This window comes from Mustela putorius, unplaced genomic scaffold (genome assembly GCF_011764305.1).
Source record: "Mustela putorius furo isolate JIRA1106 unplaced genomic scaffold, ASM1176430v1.1 tig00003836_pilon_pilon_pilon, whole genome shotgun sequence".
NCBI lineage: Eukaryota > Metazoa > Chordata > Mammalia > Carnivora > Mustelidae > Mustela > Mustela putorius.
In genome coordinates, this window is record NW_025421989.1 from 11,426,150 (window position 1) to 11,443,924 (window position 17,775).

Genomic DNA, 17,775 nt, shown 5'->3' on the forward strand with positions numbered 1-17,775 from the left:
CCCTTTTTTTTTTTTTAACTGAGGGGTAATTGACATGCAACATTATGTTGTATTTTCTGGTGGAGTTTCAGGTGAACAAGTAATGATTTAATATTTGTATATACTGCAAAATGATCAGCCTAGTAAGTCTGGTTAACAGCTGTCACCACACACAGAGAATTGTTTTTCCTTATGGTGGGAACTTTTAAGAATTCCCATCGTTGTTAGTTTGATAGCAGCAGTCGATGTCAAGAACTGAACCGATCTGATGCCAAGAAATGGCAATGTCGTAGTTTGGATGTGTCCATGGCAAATAAGGCTGTGCGCTTAAATGAAGAGTTTGAGTCATTTTTGAAAATTAGCGGCAACTCATTGGCCATAAACAGAAGATTACAAACATTTTGAGTCAAGAAACCCTCATGTTTTGGATTCTCTAGGGGTTGGCAAACCTGTTCTGTAAAGGACCAGACAGTATGTATTTTAGATCTTGGGGGTCAAACAGTGTCTGTCTCCACTACTCAAATCTTCTGTTGAAGCATAAGAGTAGACACAGACCATATGAAAGTGAATAGGGATGGCTGTGTTCCAATAAAACTTTATTTACAAAAACACGCAGTGGGCAGATTTGGTCCATGGGTCAAACCCTGTTGGCGCCTTTGTCTAATTCCTAGGTTTGAACTTGAGTTTTGGTAAAAGCGGAAGAACTGAGGACAGGGGCACAGTGCTGGAAGGAGAGATTGAAGCAGGAAAGAAATGAGGGGCCTGCCTTGCCAGAAGAGGCCAGACCTCTGTGGGATTTGGGTGCGTTCTATGGGAAGAAGTTTGGGCATAATTCTGCAGATGATCAAGAGTCACCGAAGGGTTAAGTAGACAGTAACGTGATCTGATTTCTAGTTTTTCAGACTCTGGCACCAGGGTAGAGAAGGGGTCTGGCCTGGGGGGCTGAGTAGATGGTAGAACTGTTAAGGGTAGCTGAGATCCCAGCCACAGGAGGGTGTGGTAGAACAAGAAGGCCAGCTCTGGCTCTGCTGACCGGAAGGAACTGGAGAGACAACAATGGCTTCCTGGCAGGGGTGCTGGGTGTGTTGTTGGAAACACGGATCCGGGGCTCATGAGAGAAATTTCATCTGGAGACAGAGAACTGGACTCTGTCAGGTAGGAAAGAATGATGACAGAGAGCTCATATGCAAAATCAATCCAAGAGGGCACCTTGGAGATGTCCGCTTCTAAAGGACACACAGAAGAAAGGGAAATGGAACTCAAAATGAGAGCAGATCCTGGGCCAAGGACCAACTTCTTGCACGTCATAATATCGCTACAGTTTAGATTTGTGAAGCACCTCTCCCATCTCCTGATTACTTTTCTGAAAAAACCGGTGCACTTCTCGGCTTCCATTTTGACACATTTCTACAGTACGATGTTCTTCTTCTCAATTTCTAATGTGCACGTGGGCCACCTGGGAATCTTATTGAAATGCCTATTCTGTCTCAGGGGTCTAGGGTGGAGTCCGAAGCTCTGCATTTCTCACTGTTTTTCCGGTCACGCAGATACTGCTGGTTTGTGGACCACACTCTGGGAAACAAAGGAAGCACTGGAAGTTTGGAGCCCTCCAAAGCCAAGCTGAGGAAGCTTGTTTCATTAAATCCTTAAGATGAAGAAGAAAACTAAACCCAGAAAGCATGTTTTGTTTTTCTTTTCCTTTTGTTCTTTTTTTGCATAGTAGATCACTAAATTTGTTTTTTTTTTTTAAATCAAGGTATAATTGACATACATTTTATTAGTCTCAAGATGTACAACATAATGTGTTGGTATTTGTACATGTTGTAAAATGATCCATCATGGTAAGTCTAGTTAATATTCATCACCACACAAAGTTACAGATTATTTTTGTGGTGAGAACTTTAAATGTGTGTGTGGTGGGGGAGAGGGCAGGGAGGGAGAATCTTAAGCAGGTTCCATGCCCAGTGCAGAGCCCGATACAGAGTTCCATCTCATGACCCTGAGATCATGAGCTGAGCCGAAACCAAGAGTCAAACACTTAACTGACTGAGCCATCCAGGCACCGCAGTCTGGTGATGAGAACTTTTAAGATCTATTCCCTTAGCAACTTTCAAATAGGCTCTACAGTATTATTAACTGAAATCATCAAGCTGTACATTATATCCCCCAGAAAGTGTATGTTTTATAATTGATCAACTATAAGGGTTATAAACAAGAAACTTATTTGATAGTTATCAAATAAGTTATCAAACTCCAGGTTTCATCTTTTCTCTAGTTAAACCTTTACACTCCCTCCCCAGTAATAAAAATGGTGTGAGTTCAAGCTCTCATTAGGTAGAATCCCCCAGTACAGTGGAGAGCACAAAGCAGGGAGGCAGAAGACTAGGGTTCGTATCCCAGCTCCCCTACTAATCATCGCTTCCCATCAGAGAAGCCACAGAGCGGGGGTCACCCCAACACGGTGCGAAGCAGAAGGGCAGGGTGGCTGGAAATCAGACAGCTATGTGGTGGTGGGCAAGCCAGTGAACCTCTGAACGTCCACTTCCTCATAAGTTTGTCCTGAAGAGTAAATGAAGTCATCGGTGGAAAGCACTTCGACCCTTCATAGTAATGATACATACTACCCAATTATCTGTTATGTAAATAAATAAAATATATTGATTTCATTTTCCTCATTTATAAAAAGGGATACGACTACATCGATGTTAAGGACATTTCCTATTTCAACATTCTGTGATGGTCCATGCTTAATTTGTAGCATATTATTATGGACAATCTCTGATAAGAAAAACAAGGTCCTCAGCTAGTTCATTAAATTGGTATGGTTCCCAAACAGCCAAGACATGGTTGTGGCTGTCTTTAAACATACACGGGTAAAAGAAAAACTTCCTAGGGTTTAAAAAGTAAGCAAAAACAAACAAACGAACAAAAAAACCAAAAAAACTACAATAAACAAACGAAATAAAATGCTTTGCACCTTTCATTAACTGAGATATCAAGGGACTTATCTATCTTGTCTGGTTAATCCGAGTTTGAAGGTGAAGGCTTAGTTATGCAGTGTTCTCAAGACCTAAGCCTCCGAGAGAGGATTTCCATAACACAGATGGACCGTGGCCTCGAGCAGACCCTCCCTTTCCATTACCTAATCTGGTCAGACTCTCATTTCTCATCCTCAGTGCAGAGCTGATTATCAAACTCAAAAGACTTACATCCCACCCTTCCTTTCTCCACCTAAATTCTAGCCACTATGAATAAAGATTATGACCCTTTATGATCTGTCTTCAGGCTTCTAGAACAACACACCATTTCAGTGCTCTTCATTCAAGACGAAAGGCAACAAGAACCATGGACCTTTGGAGTGGAAACTGAAGCACGCAAAATGGAGGTCAACTGCTATCGGGTAGGTAGAGTATTAACTTCATGTTTTCTCCTGAAGTTATTAATAGAACAAAAAAAGAATCTTTTTAAAACAGTATGTTGTTCTTGAAATGAATCAGCTGGGCTTTTTTTTCTCATTGTGTATACCTGGGAATTCATGCAAGGCAAGCTGATATGGTGGGATTTTAAGGCATGCCAAATTTCATAATCAGATAGGTAGACTCATGTTTTATAGGCATTTATCCAAGTAAGTCGGCAAAAAAATTCTTAATAAAAATAAATATGAAGGTGGATTCCAGCTGTTTTTAGATGCTCTTCATTTAATAAAACAACAATATTATGAGGAAGTCAAGACAAAGTGAAGTGAGTAGGTCCTTATTCCAGGAGGTTCTGCCTCCAGCTAAGGTCTTAGTCCTACGATACCACGGTCCCCTCTATTCTTTTTTGTTTTTTAAACAAAGAAGGAGCGACTCAGATATTTTAGAAACTGCTAAAGAAATATTCTTAAGAGGTACCTGTTTTTCACTAAAAATACAATGGACTACAAACAGTATTGAAATCACTGAGGCTTTTGATAAAGATAAAAATGATATTCAAGCAGCAGGCCACAAAACCTTTCTATAAGTTCAAGTTCCCTGTGACAAAATGCCAAACACGATTTCTGTTTCCCCATAGTTTGGTATTCAATGTCCTACAGGTAATAGGTATTATTCCTTTAAAAGAAGGAGACAATGAATATAGAAATAAATGCCATGTATATATTTTCCTCTGATGATGGCACAATGAAACAAAATCCTCGAGTTTGTAGGTAAAGAAGACAAAAATCCAGCCACTCCTCCCTATAATACTATCCATGCATACTACTTTCAAAGAAAAAGAAAATCAACAGGAAAACTGCTGTTGTTTGGGGCTTATCATGTTGGACAACTGGTTCTCTTAGTGGCTCCCCAGCAATTAGAACAAAGTGGCTTCTCTCAGGGTCCTAAAGTTAAGGAAGAAAACATCAAACAATAAACATGCTTCCTTTTTTTTGAAGATTTTATTTATTTATTTGCCAGCACAAGTAGGCAGAGAAGCAGGCTCCCCACTGAGCAGAGAGCCCCATGTGGGGCTTGATCCCAGGACCCTGGGATAATGACCTGAGCTGAAGGCAGAGGCTTTAACCCACTGAGCCACCCAGGCACCACTAAAATACTTTTCTTTCAAATGTCTGTTGATTCATACTTAAATTTCACCACTCCACAGTCATTAGGGAATAAAGCTTTCTTTTTTTTTTCTTTTTTTAAAAAAAGATTTTATTTATTTATTTGACAGACAGAGATCACAAGTAGGCAGAGAGGCAGGCAGAGAGAGAGGGGGAAGCAGGCTCCCCGATGAGCAGAGAGCCTGATGCAGGGCTTGATCCCAGCACTCTGGGATCATGACCTGAGCCGAAGGCAGAGGCTCCAACCCACTGAACCACCCAGGTGCCCCGGAATAAAGCTCTCTTGATAACTGCATTTTTTTAAGTTGAATTTTAGTCATTTAAATGTGATATTGAAAAGAAAAATCATTTCTGATAGAAACCACACCCTTTGCTCAGAGCTTAGTGTATATTATGCACAATTGAACTTGCTCACAAATTTGGTCATCAGCATGTATATTAATTATTGTCCTGAGCTATAATGTATGATGATGTCTGTAGAGCCTGTTGGCTTAACTAAGTGGTCCTCGACTAGTTTGTAAGCTTCTATGCCTGTTTTATGTAGTTCTTTTTTTCATTTCCATCATTGATCTTTTTTTAAAAAAAATATTTTATTTATTTATTTGACAGAGAGAGAGACACAGCAAGAGAGGAAACACAAGCAGAGGGGGAGAAGGAGAGGGAGAAGCAGGCTCCACTCTGAGCAGGGAGCCTGATGCGGGCGGGGCTTGATCCCAGGACCCTTCGATCATGACCTGAGCCAAAAGCAGGGGCTTAACCGACTGAGCCACCTGCAGGCGCCCCTCCATCGGTGATCTTAAGCTATTTTCTTGTATTGCTCTATAATAGTGCCTTTCTTTCTTCTACCTCTGAATACCTCATAGAGGTGGTGGTGGTGGTGGTGGTGGTGGTCTGAGAACCACAAAGCCTAATTGTTAGCATGGTGTCTAAAGCAAGAATAAGTAGGGATTGATCATCTGCGCTTAGTTTAAAGCACTAATCTTTAGTGTATGGAGTTTATGATATCTGTTTATAAAATATGAACTACCAGAATCATTTTTGGATTTTCAGATGAATTCATGTAAGCATGTTGTGACAGCAAATTGGGTTGTGGGTAGGTAGGGTGATGATGTATAAATAAATAGAGCCTGGAAATGGTTAAACAGAGATTTTTTTTAAGGGAAAAAGTTGTTTTATTAAAAGTTCAAAAACATGTTTTTTGGCAAAGCTGTAAGGAAACAAGAATGATCATAATTTTTCTAATGGGGATTCAAAATGGTACAACTCATAAGCAGGAGACCATATGATACTTAAAAACAAAAATGTATTTGCTCTCTAATTCAGGAATTTTCAGGAATTTTTAACAACTTGCAAAATTACAAAGTGGCCCTTGAACAAAAACCCAAAGAGATGATCACTGCGTCTGCTGGGGGACTGTGCTAAATGACACCAGCCCTGGGACTGCAGGGAATAAGTTAAGACTTTTGCAGAAACCATTCTACCCCAACTTGCCTTTTAATATTTTCAAGTGCAGGGCAAAAGAAGAAATCAATTTCAGGCCTGCACAATATGAATTTTTTTTTAAATGCATGGAAGTTTAAAAAATTATCTTTGTTGAATCCAATGATAAGTCTTCTGGTACTTGTAACATTATAATGATTCTAATTAATGAGCTTTGTATCAGAAGTATATAAATATAGGGGCGCATGGGTGGCTCAGTTGGTTAAGCATCTGCCTTGGGCTCAGGTCATGATCCCAGGGTGCAGGGATCAAGCCCCATATCGGGCTCCCTTCTCCGTGGGAAGCCTGTTTCTCCCTCTCCCACTTCCCCTGCTTGTGTTCCCTCTCTTGCTGTGTCTCTCTCTGTCAAATAAATAAATAAAATCTTTTTAAAAAAGAAGTATATAAATACGATGTAGTATAATGACCTTACCACATATTTAGAAATATGCTATACTAGGAGCGCCTAGGTGACTCAATGGGTTGAGCATCTGACTCTTGATTTTGGCTCAGGTCATGATCTCAGAGTTGTGGGTTCGAGCCCTATGCCGAGCTCTGCACTCAGTGGGAAGTCTGCTTGACATTCTCTCTCTCCCTCTCCCTGGTCCCTCCTCCTTGTGTGCTGCCTCTCTCTCTCTCTCTCTCTCTCTCTAATAATAAATAAGTCTTTAAAAAAGAAAAAAATAAAAAGAAATATGCTATATTATTAGAATAGGGTAAAGTTTTAATCATTACTGCTTTATTTATTATTTATTTTAAATTAGATAGACCTAAGACATGCCTCCAAAGAATTACATTAACGTTCAGTTCTGCATCAGTGATTAACAAATCACCCTAAACTCAGTGGCTTACAACAGTTAGGGTTTCTTACAGTGTGGTGGGGGCTCTTCTTCTGCTCTCTCTGGCGCTGGTTCGGGGGCATCACAGGACATCAGTGATAGCAGGGGATCAGAGTCATACTGTCCATGTGTTCTCTGGAAGGATTCCTGTAGCAACTTAAAATCTCCCAAGTGATCTATAAACCTGTGTCTTTCCCTGCTTCACACTGGCACTGGACCTCATAATTAATACTTTTTTTTCAGTTTCAGGGGAAAAAATCAAATCTTAATTCTAAAGACAAACTTTAGAGACTTTACTATAATAGGACCCATTTGGAGAGAAATTTACCTGAGCAGATATCACTTGGATGGTTTTAGAAGGCTCCATTTAGTGCAATATTTCTGGGACCTATTTTACATTAATAGCAAAGAAATGTCAAAAGTAAACCTTCCTGGGGCACCTGGGAGGCTCAGTGGGTTAAGCCTCTGCCTTCGGCTCAGGTCATGATCTCAGGGTCCTGGGATGGAGCCCCACATTGGGCTCTCTGCCCAGTGGGGAGCCTGCTTCCCCCCTCTCTCTTTGCCTGCTTCTCTGTCTACTTGTGATCTCTCTCTCTCTCTGTGTCAAATAAATAAATAAAATCTTTTAAAATAAATTTTTAAAAAAGTAAGCCTTACTTTTGGATTTGCATAATCTTCCCTTTTAAAAATTTTTAATGAGAGATTTAAACATTGTAATAAGATAAGTAAATCACATGGTTTGTCTTAAGGGTATTTCTGGAAGGGTATTTGTGATTAAAGAAACTCTTAATTTGCATTTTCCTCCTTTATCTGAGAAGGTTTGGTGGTCTGGACGTACTGCTGAGTGCTGACTGAGAAGACCAATCTTCATAAGGAGTAAATGTTTCCATATTGAGTGCTACACAGAAAATATTTCTGGAATTTATTATATTTGGAATTAGAAACATCGTCCATTTGGCCAGCACATCAGCTTCAAATTATTCCTAATGTGACATTCAGAAATAGACATGTTTAGGGCTCAAACTTCTAACCCCAAGGTCAAGAGTCACACACTCCACCCACTGAACCAGCCAGGTGCCCCAAGAATGTAAGTTTCTTAATTCAGAAGGCGTACTTTTTGTGAATGACAAAATGTCCCCAGTTTACACATTTAGAAATGATGGTCAAGTTTAAAAATAAGAATTTTGCTTCTTTTCATATTAGATCAAAGGATGACTTTCTATTTATAATTTGCATAGTAAAATAAAGGGACACTGATGTGAAATGAAAGATGATTTCACTGCTGGGTGTTAAGGAGGCCAGGAGTTTGGATTCCATTTCAGAAACCTGATTGATGGTCCACGCTTCCTTTCATGACCTTCCCACTAAATTAACCTCTCAGTAGCCCCTGCTCCTCTATCCTTAGCCAGATATCTGATGCCCTTTTCTTGTTCCTTAAATATATCTTTTTTTCTTTCCCTACTTAGCCTTCTTTGGAGAAAGCTAATCATCTTTCTGGATCTTCAGTAGAGCGCTGATATGGTTAAAAGTCCCAACAGCTGTTACCTTCAAAAGTCCTCATCTACAGTGACCTTGGGCATACCGTCCAACGATGAAAATCATGCACAAGGAAAGAGAATGGAGAGCTATTTCAGACATGGGTCCCTGTGAGGATCTCAGTAAATGCCTTTTAGGGCTTGATGAAAAGACCCCATATAAAGGTAATGGGGGCCAACATACTGCTTCAGGTATAATTTCCCCACCTGAAGGTCATGGTCTCTTCCGGCCCAGGCCATATATGTCTCTGACTTCAGTCAACCTTCTCAGAGCTCTTAGCTCAGAGTTAGGCCCTTCTGGGTTTCCATGAATAATTTCCTTTTACAAATTGCTATTGTTATTCCATAAATTCTATTCCTAAGAAAAATCCAGAGTTCCAATGATACCAACGATAAATGATCAACGCCCAGGTGAAGGCCCTACGATTTACTGGACGTGTGGACAGCTTCTCAGCTATGAGCAGTATGGACTCCCACTCTGATCCTGAAGCTTGAGATGGCAGTAGGACTCTGAGAATGAATCCAAGGGCACGCTTTTGGTTTAAGAACACCTATTATAGTGCTACATTACCTGAAAACAATCACCAGGAAGAAACTGTGCTTTAGCACGACTTAATTGCATGCAATTGTTCTTACTGGACTTCACTGTTCACACCTCGTAGGCCAATTGAAAGGTAAGAGAACGAACTACTACCAGTTTTTTAAAAAATAAATGATTATGAATTTTTACCCATAAATAAGCAAAAAAAGTTGTCTCTAGTTTTAATAGAGTGTTTTATTTCTGTCTTTCGATCTATATTTGAATCAAAATGTTCATCTTATTCAGTTACTGAGTTCCCCACGAACAGTGGCAGTTAAAAATTATCGTGACCCTCACCTATTGTTTTGGGGGCGGCCAAAGAAGAACTGATTGTCTACCTTAAACTACAAGTGAATTGGCTGATCCATGAGGCTTAAGGCTTTCTCTGCAGGACATCAATATAATCATGTGTCTGAAGGTGACATCGAGCCTTTCATATCAAACCAATGTGCTCCTGGTCAGGGAGCCATCCTGGCATCCAGAGCACCTGAAGCAGAGACCATTTCAGGGTCATCAATACAGTCCGGGATTAAATGCCCAGAGTAGCATGGGGTTGATCCCAATCTCTAAGAACTCTGAAAAAGTTAAGACTATTTTGAAGCCACTGTTGGGGAGTTTGGGCTTCCTCTAAGAAGTCAAAGTTCTGGCTTAAAGACTCTGAAATCTGGCATAAACCAAGCCCCTGCAGTTGCTACCTGCCAGGGAGGACTTCAGAGTAATAGTCACGGAGGACAATCCTCCTGTGCAAGAAGACGGGGGTCCCTGAAGCCGAAAATGTGCCGATCTAAGGCAGGTCAAATGCTAGATGGAGCAGGATAGCTGGGAACAGATGCGACCCGCATCATCTTTGGGGCCGCCCGGCTCTCCTGCCCCAGACGACGGGCCCCTCTAGAGGAAACCGCCCATTACCACTAGTTAACCAGGAAGACAGGCTTGACTGTGGAAGTAAGGAGTGCTGAAGGGCTAGACAGAAGCCAGGGAGCATACCGAATCCTCATTCTTGGCCACAACTCAGTGCCAAGGGAACTATGGGGAGCATTAGGAAGTCACATCTATGAATCCTCATTAGGTAACACGTATGTGACATGACGACCTGTTCAATTAGGCGTTTAGCTCAGTGAACTTTCTAGCTGCCATTACTGGGCAGCTGCGAGGTACTAGATCAGGCATTGTTAGCACAGTTGCCCTGGTAAAGAACCAGAGGAGAAGTACCTTGGGTTCTGTGCGTCACCTAGTCTCTGGGACAAACACTCCAATCTCCCGTTGTGGTTTGAAAGCATCCACAGACAAACAGAAAGGGACGGGTTTGGCTGTGCTCCGACAAAACTTTATTTACAGAGCCAGGTTTGAATTTGGCCTATCGGGCAGAACTGACCCTGTGCCCTTGTGCATGGCATCATTATTTCGGTTTCACAGCCAGAGAAACCCAATCTCAGAGAAGTGGAGCAACCCGCCCACAGTCACATGCCTGACAAGTGGCAAGGTCACTATCTCTTCTCCCCGCTAATCTAGGGGGACTTGCTGCTATCCATGGACATAAGCATGACATCCCCATTGAAATGCTAGTTTTCTAAAATCCTTTTGCTTTTTTTCATTGAAATGGTCTCCTGCATCACCAGCTCCACTGTGCTCATACAGAGCGATATCGACAGAAGTGCCCATGACAGGACGGGGCTCCTTGGCTCTCCCAGCTGCCTCCCACCTTTCTGGCTGCCCCCACGTCCCAGCCCTGCTGTAAATCTTTCCGGTGGTTCTTTCCAGCTTCTGGAGCCCTTCTCATTTGCAATGTGCCCTCTGCTAGATTATAGGAGGAACAATGGTGCCAAGTTAAAATCAGATAATGTTACAAACAAATCCACTATCAGGAGATTCTGGCCTCTGTGTAGCTTCCATGACTCTCTGCTGCCTGGGGTCGGCACAGGGGAAACCGCCATTTCTGTAGGTCCAAAGGAGCAGTTTCAAACAGTTCAACCTAATAAGAGAGGGCACGGACTCCAAGATCTGCATTTTCTCTGGTGCCCAGGAGAATTTTCTTCTACTTGCTTCCTATTTCGTGGCGGTGCCTTGGGTGACTAAAGCCGCAGTAGGGGAGCTGCCAGAAAAGTGGGCGAGGATGTAGTAATTCTTCAAATCCACTGCATTCTACAACCCCAGGGCCAGAGTGCCTCACAGCAGTCAGCCTGCCTCTCCACCAGTCACCTGCACACTGAAGTAGCTTTCATTCCTACTTTGCAAAATTCACCTTGTCGGGAGCTTTTGCACAATTGTCTCCTCAGTCCTCTTTCTGAGAAGGACACAAAGCCACAGGGTTGGCTTAGCGGGCTCACAAGAGAGTGACAGAATCACCCAATGCAATGAAAGAAACCCAAGGAAGAAACTGAAAATCTGGGGATAGAAGCTCCCGAGACTCCTAAAATAGCAGAAGCAGGGGTGGACCCAAAAGGGACAAAATGCATCATATGCTCTTCTTGGTTCGAAATGGGGCTGACTTGCAAAGGGCTCTCTGTGAGAAAGCATGGAGATCTGTATTTATACTCCTAGGGGGCTGATCCATTTTCACTTTGACTAAAAAGGAGATCAATCAAGGGTCTAAAGAAAGAAAATTAAGAGACGAGGGAAGACATGTTGCCTCCAGATTCACATGTCTAGGGATAAACAAGAAAGAGTTCAGGTGAGTTATGAAGATGAGCAATGGCTATAGAGAAAACCTTAAAATAAACCGATAGAAATAACAGAGGTTAGGACGCCTGGGTGGCTCAGTGGGTTAAGCCACTGCCTTTGGCTCAGGTCATGATCCCAGGATCCTGGGATCATGAGTCCCACATCGGCCTCCTTGCTCAGTGGGGAGTCTGCTTCTCTCTCTGCCTCTGCCTGCCACTTTGCCTGCTTGTGCTCGCTCTCTCTCTGACAAATAAATAAATAAAATCTTTAAAAAAAGAAATAGCAGAGGTTAATGAAAGGGAATAATAAACTTGTGGCATAGTTTCTTTGCCGAGGGAAGAGAGAACATTTTCCAGCTGCACTGGAGACGGGCATTTACCTATAAACCAGTAGAAAGTACAATTTAAGAAAATTACCGATTTTTAATACTTACCTTGTTCTCCACCTGGACATTGTCACCTTCCCCCAGCACTGCTGTGTGATGAGGTGCTATTTTCTGTTGTGCATCCTCAGGTCCTACAAGGAAGATGACCCATGAAATCAAATGTTCTTTATAGTACATTTATCGCATGGTTACAAACATGGTTAACTCCATAGCACCGTAATATTCGTCTCAACCTCAGACTTAAGAGACTTAGGAGTCTCTGTAAATCTCTTGGTTTATTATACCTGTAAGTACTAAAGTCTGAAACTGGCTGGTTTCCAATGCAGAAAAAACAAGGAAGTGAATCCTGCATCGTGTTTCCACTTACACTTTCGGTGGCAGGCCTAACAGTTCAATTTATAAGCAAAGTCTTCGGCATTACATGCTAATAAGAATGCTTCCTTGAGCAAATTATACACACCTCCTAGGAATTAAGCATACTTGGGAAAATTAGTAAATGCTATCATTAATTCCTGCCAACAAGTATTTATGGAACACCCATAAGTGCCTAGTTCTATCAGAAAATCCAAAGAAGATCAAAGCCAATTCCTTTTGTTGTTGTTGTTGTTGCTGTTTTAAGTAGGCTCCACGCCCAATGTGGGGCTCCATGGAACTCATGATCCTGAGAAGCAAGAGTCGCAAACTCTACTCAGTGAGCCAGCTGGGCACCTCTCAAGCTCCTTTTACACAGGTAACTCAAATCTCATTGGGAGGAACTAAATATATCTTCATAAAAGAATCAGAGAGTAACTCCCTTGAAAAATAAGTAAGTAAATAGCTATTGCACTATGAACAAGGCTCTGTTCTAAAGGCTATGTTGGGGGGAGGCGTCTTCAGGATGGCTACATTCCTACCCCTTCTATAATGAGAACGACAGATGAAATACAAATGAAATTGTGTCCTAGTACAACAGTAAAATAATGAGCAAAGTTCAATGAGAGAACAGGGCTGTAGGGGCTAATTCGGGTCTAGGGGCCCTAAGGATTTGTCATGGAGGAATTGACTTGAACAGAGCTTTGCAGGATTACAGAGATCTATGCCACGTAAAGCTAGGGGATAGGGTATTCTAGACAAGACAACAGCCTTGGCGAAGCTGAGGTGTGGGGAACATGCATCTCTAGGGGAAGCGTGACCCGTCCACTACTGCTGTGACATTCCTTTGGGAAGAATGATGGAAATGGAGACCAGCTTCAGATCAAGAAAAGACTTGGAAGCCATGTTTATCCACATAAAGTGGGGGGCCTCTGAGGACAGAGTTGGGCCTGAAATGGTCAGATCTGTGTCTTGGGGACATAACTTTGGGAGCAGAGCATAGAATAGACTGAGGAGACAAGAATGAAATTAGGATGACCTGTTAGGGGCTTACTGTCACAGTCTCAATGAAACTGAATTACGGTCTGGGGGCACCGGGCAGGCTCAGTCGGTTACACTGCTGACTTTGGCTCAGGTCCGGATCTCGGGGTCCTGGGATCAAGCCCCGTGTCAGGCTCCATGCTCAGTGGGGAGTCTACTGGTTCTTTTCCCTCACCCTCTCCTTCTGCCCCTACTCCCAACTTGTGTGCACACATGCGTGTTCTCCCCACCTCAAATGGATAAATAAAATCTTAAAAAAAAAAAAAAAGGAAGAAGAAAATCAAGTAAAGTGTGAACTAAGAGAGTGGGATGGATTTTCGAGGCGGAGTTAAGAAAGAATCTAAAGGACCTGGCAACAGTGGGAGAGAGGAGACCAATGGGATCCTCTCTAGGAACGTGATAACACAGCGACCAGATGACAGCAGTGCTTCTGCACGAGGGTAGGGACTGGAGAAGCCACATGGGCTGGAATAGTCACAGGCTGGAGACAGGAGGCTGGGATTTGGGCTGGTTCTTTCAGTTGGGTAAAAAAAACCAAGACATGCAAATGGACAACAGAGAGAAGGTTCCAAGCAGGAAGAGAAGCCCATAGAGATGCCTAAGAGGGATACACCTTAAGGACATTTGGAGACATAAATCTGGGCATCCCCCTGACATGTTAAAGCTAAAGCTGAATAATCAATTAGGGTATGCTTATTTATTTATTTATTTTTAAGATTTTATTTATTTATTTGACAGACAGAGATCACAAGTAGGCAGAGAGGCAGGCAGAGAGAGGAGGAAGCAGGTTCCCCGCTAAGCAGAGAGCCCGATGTGGGGCTCGATCCCAGGACCCCAGGATCATGACCCGAGCCAAAGGCAGAGGCTTTAAGCCACTGAGCTACCCATGTTCCCCCTGATCCCCGCCCCATGCAAGAGTCCTTAACCTGGGGTCAGTGCAGTCCCAGGACCCATGGCTAGAACTCAGAGCAATTGCTGGAAGGCAGACAAAAACTTTCTTTTCATGAACACGGAGCTGAGATCGGCCTTTCCTTTGGTCATGAATGTAGCCAACGACCACTGTGGTATTGGCTGGGCCACTGACTCCATCTCCAATAGAGATCACAGGTGTTTTCCCCTCCTGTTACAGTGCCATGGCCATCTCAAAACACCCTTCATGGGAATCAGTGCTGAGAATGGAGAGTAGTGCTACTGCTCCGTGGTGTTCTTTCAGATGGCATCCAAGAAGCACACCTAGAACTCTACTGCAAACTTCTGCTTTTAACATTTTAATGGTTTCATTGAATTAAAAACAGCAACAACAACAACAACACTGTTCAAGAGGTGGAGACTTGGCAAATTACAAAAGGGTCCATGGCACAAAATAAGATTAAGAACCTCCGTCCCAGAAGAAGGGGTGTGCTAGTCAATGTTTAAAACTAGATTTCAGATAAAGGGCTAATATCCAAAATCTATAAAGAACTTATCAAACTCAACACTCAAAGAACAAATAATCCAATCAAGAAATGGGCAGAAGACATGAACAGTCATTTCTGCAAAGAAGACATCCAAATGGCCAACAGACGCATGGAACAGTGCCCAACGTCACTCAGCATCAGGGAAATACAAATAAAAACCACAGTGAGGGGCACCTGGGTTGCTCAGTGGGTTAAGCCTCTGCTTTCAGCTCAGGTCATGATCCCAGGGTCCTGGGATCGAGCCCCATATTGGGCTCTCTGCTCAGTGGGGAGCCTGCCTCCCCCTGCCTCTCTGCCTGTCTCTCTGCCTACTTGTGATCTCTGTCAAATAAATAAATAAGATCCTTTTAAAAATTTAAAAAAAAAAACCTACAGTGAGATACCACCTCACACCAGTCAGAATGGCTAAAATTAACAAGTCAGGAAACAACAGATGTTGGTGAGGATGCGGAGAAAGGGGAACATTCCTACACTGTTGGTGGGAATGCAAGCTGGTACAGCCACTCTGGAAAACAGCATGGAGGTTCCTCAAAAAGTTGAAAATAGAGCTACCCTATGACCCAGCAATTACACTACTGGGTATTTACCCTAAAGATACAAATGTAGTGATCTGAAGGGGCACGTGCACCCGAATGTTTATAGCAGCAACGTCCAGAGTAGCCAAACTATGGAAAGAAACTAGATGTCCATCAACAGATGAATGGATCAAGAAGTGGTGTACACACACACACACACACACACACACACAATGGAATACTATGCAGCCATCAGAAAGTGAAATCATGCCATTTGCAGCAATGTGATGGAACTAGAGGGTATTATTATAAGTGAAGTAAGTCAATCAGTGAAAGACAATTATCATATGATCTCACTGATATGAGGAATTTGAGAGGCAGGGTGGGGGGCTTGGGGAGTGGGGAAGGAAAAAATGGAACAAGATGGGATCTGGAGGGAGACAAACCATAAGAGACTCTTTTTTTTAAGATTATTTCTTTCTTTATTTATTTGACAGAGATCACAAGTAGGCAGACAGGCAGGCAGAGAGACAGGGGAGGAAGCAGGCTCCCTGCTGAGCAGAGAGCCCGATTCGGGGATCAATCCCAGGACCCTGGGATCATGACCCGAGCCAAAGGCATAGGCTTTAACCCACTGAGCCACCCAGGCACCCCCATAAGAGACTCTTAATCTCACAAAACAAACTGAGGGTTGCTGGGGGGTGGAGGGGCGGGGGTGGGGTGGTTGGGTGATGGACATTGGGGAGGGTGTGTGCTATGGTGAGTGCTGTGAATTGTGTAAGCCTGATGAGTCACAGACCTGTACCCTTTAGACAAATAATACATTATATGTTAATTTTAAAAAGGCATTAAAAAAAAGTAATTTAAGAAAAAGAAAGGATTAATGTAAATTTGAAATAGAATTACTGAATAAAATGTTTAACTGAAAAAAATAAAACTGGCTTTCAGGCAAGAGTGGAAGAATGAACCCAATTTGTAGTACATGCTCATTTCCGTGGCGTAAAGGCTCCCACTGTGGCCAATTTCAAGTTACCAATGTGAGGTGTGAGGTCAGGGAAGAGGTGCACATTCGGCCCCCTCCAGCCAGTGACAGTTGGCCCAACGCACCACTAAAGGTCCTTTCTCTATCGATGATTTAGGTCAGCAGGGGCCGTGGAACTGAACGAGAGGCCACCGCGGACTTTCTGCTCATGCACGGATTTGGCAATAGAACAGAGGTCTGGGAGTCTAAGAATAATCTTACTTAGAACTGGGTCATATCTTTAACTGTGCGATGAAGAAGCATTTGATTAAGGGTGCTTTTATCTTCAGCTCATTCATACAAAACACCCAAATACGTTACCCACAAGGTCTACTCTTGGCCCCTCATTTTAGAGGGAACATTTTAGAATGTCCCACTGAACAGAAGCCCCAACAACTTCTACAGCCCGTCTCCTGTCATTATGGAGTGGGCTGGCGAGGGACAACTCTCCACTAATGCAGAACTGGGTTCCTCTGCACCTCCTCGCAAGGGAGCTCGCTTGACTGGGGTGTTCCTGGGTCTATGAGCAACCGCAAAATTAGAAACAAACAGTTCATGTTTTCCTAAGAACGCCAATCGTCACTTTATTTGGAACACCATTTCCACCCACCTTCTTTGCCGCTCAAGGGGAGGAATCATAGTGCTGATTCTGAAGCCATAAGCTTATGGCTGACCTTCATTGTAGATGCTGGAGTCAGGTTTCCAGGTCATTCTAACCGTACCTTAAGCTTCTATATTGTTTTAGGAAACGTTTAAAACAGGATCCCCGAAAACAAAGACTGCTTCTGTCATCTTATCGTTTCTATGCTATTTCACCCACCTGGTTATCTCTTGAACCTAAAATTAGTCGCAAAGAAAATATACTTTATTGTGTTTGACTACTTTCAATTATACCAGAGCCAAATCAGATACTAAATAGTTTCCATCAAGAAGCTTCGCCAAGAATGTTGACTCTAAGAGGGCAGTGAAGGAAGATGTACTGGAAAACAATTGAACTGCAAATAGTTTGGTTTGCCGAAACAGTCCTGAAAGGGCAAAATACTTTAATACATATTTTCAAGTTAGTGCCGCGGTTTCAGTGTGTGATTAATCGCTGGGCAACTTTCCCCCATATGCCTGATTTCCTTTCTCTTGTCTTTACAAGGATGCCCGTGCTAGTGATGGCACTTCCACAAGAGTCTGATTTCCTCAATTGTGTGTACAATGGAAGCCCCCTTATCTGATGCAATCAGGATCATTAACTGGAAGAGACAGTCAACTGCCTCCAACATTTTGAATTAAAGCGCAAATGTGCATACATTTGCCAGTTTTTAGAAATACAGTCAAGGTGGGTCGGCTGATTGGACTGAA

At 42.7% G+C, this 17,775-nt stretch overlaps 2 protein-coding genes across 2 annotated transcripts in view; both read right to left on the reverse strand.

Moving 5' to 3' along the window:
* Positions 1-4,311, reverse strand: part of VEGFD (vascular endothelial growth factor D) — a 44,541-nt gene extending 40,230 nt beyond the window's left edge. Inside the window, exon 1 of the mRNA XM_045089316.1 lies at positions 4,273-4,311. Coding sequence (XP_044945251.1) covers positions 4,273-4,275 — 3 coding nt within the window. The 5' untranslated portion in view covers positions 4,276-4,311. The remainder of the gene's footprint in view (positions 1-4,272) is intronic.
* The window catches only part of PIR (pirin), a 131,981-nt gene that overhangs the window by 646 nt on the left and 113,560 nt on the right, over positions 1-17,775 (reverse strand). Inside the window, exons 8-9 of the mRNA XM_004758968.3 lie at positions 12,089-12,171; positions 4,274-4,339 (exon numbers count right to left, since the gene is read on the reverse strand). Of these exons, the coding sequence (XP_004759025.2) occupies positions 4,274-4,339; positions 12,089-12,171 (149 nt within the window). The remainder of the gene's footprint in view (positions 1-4,273; positions 4,340-12,088; positions 12,172-17,775) is intronic.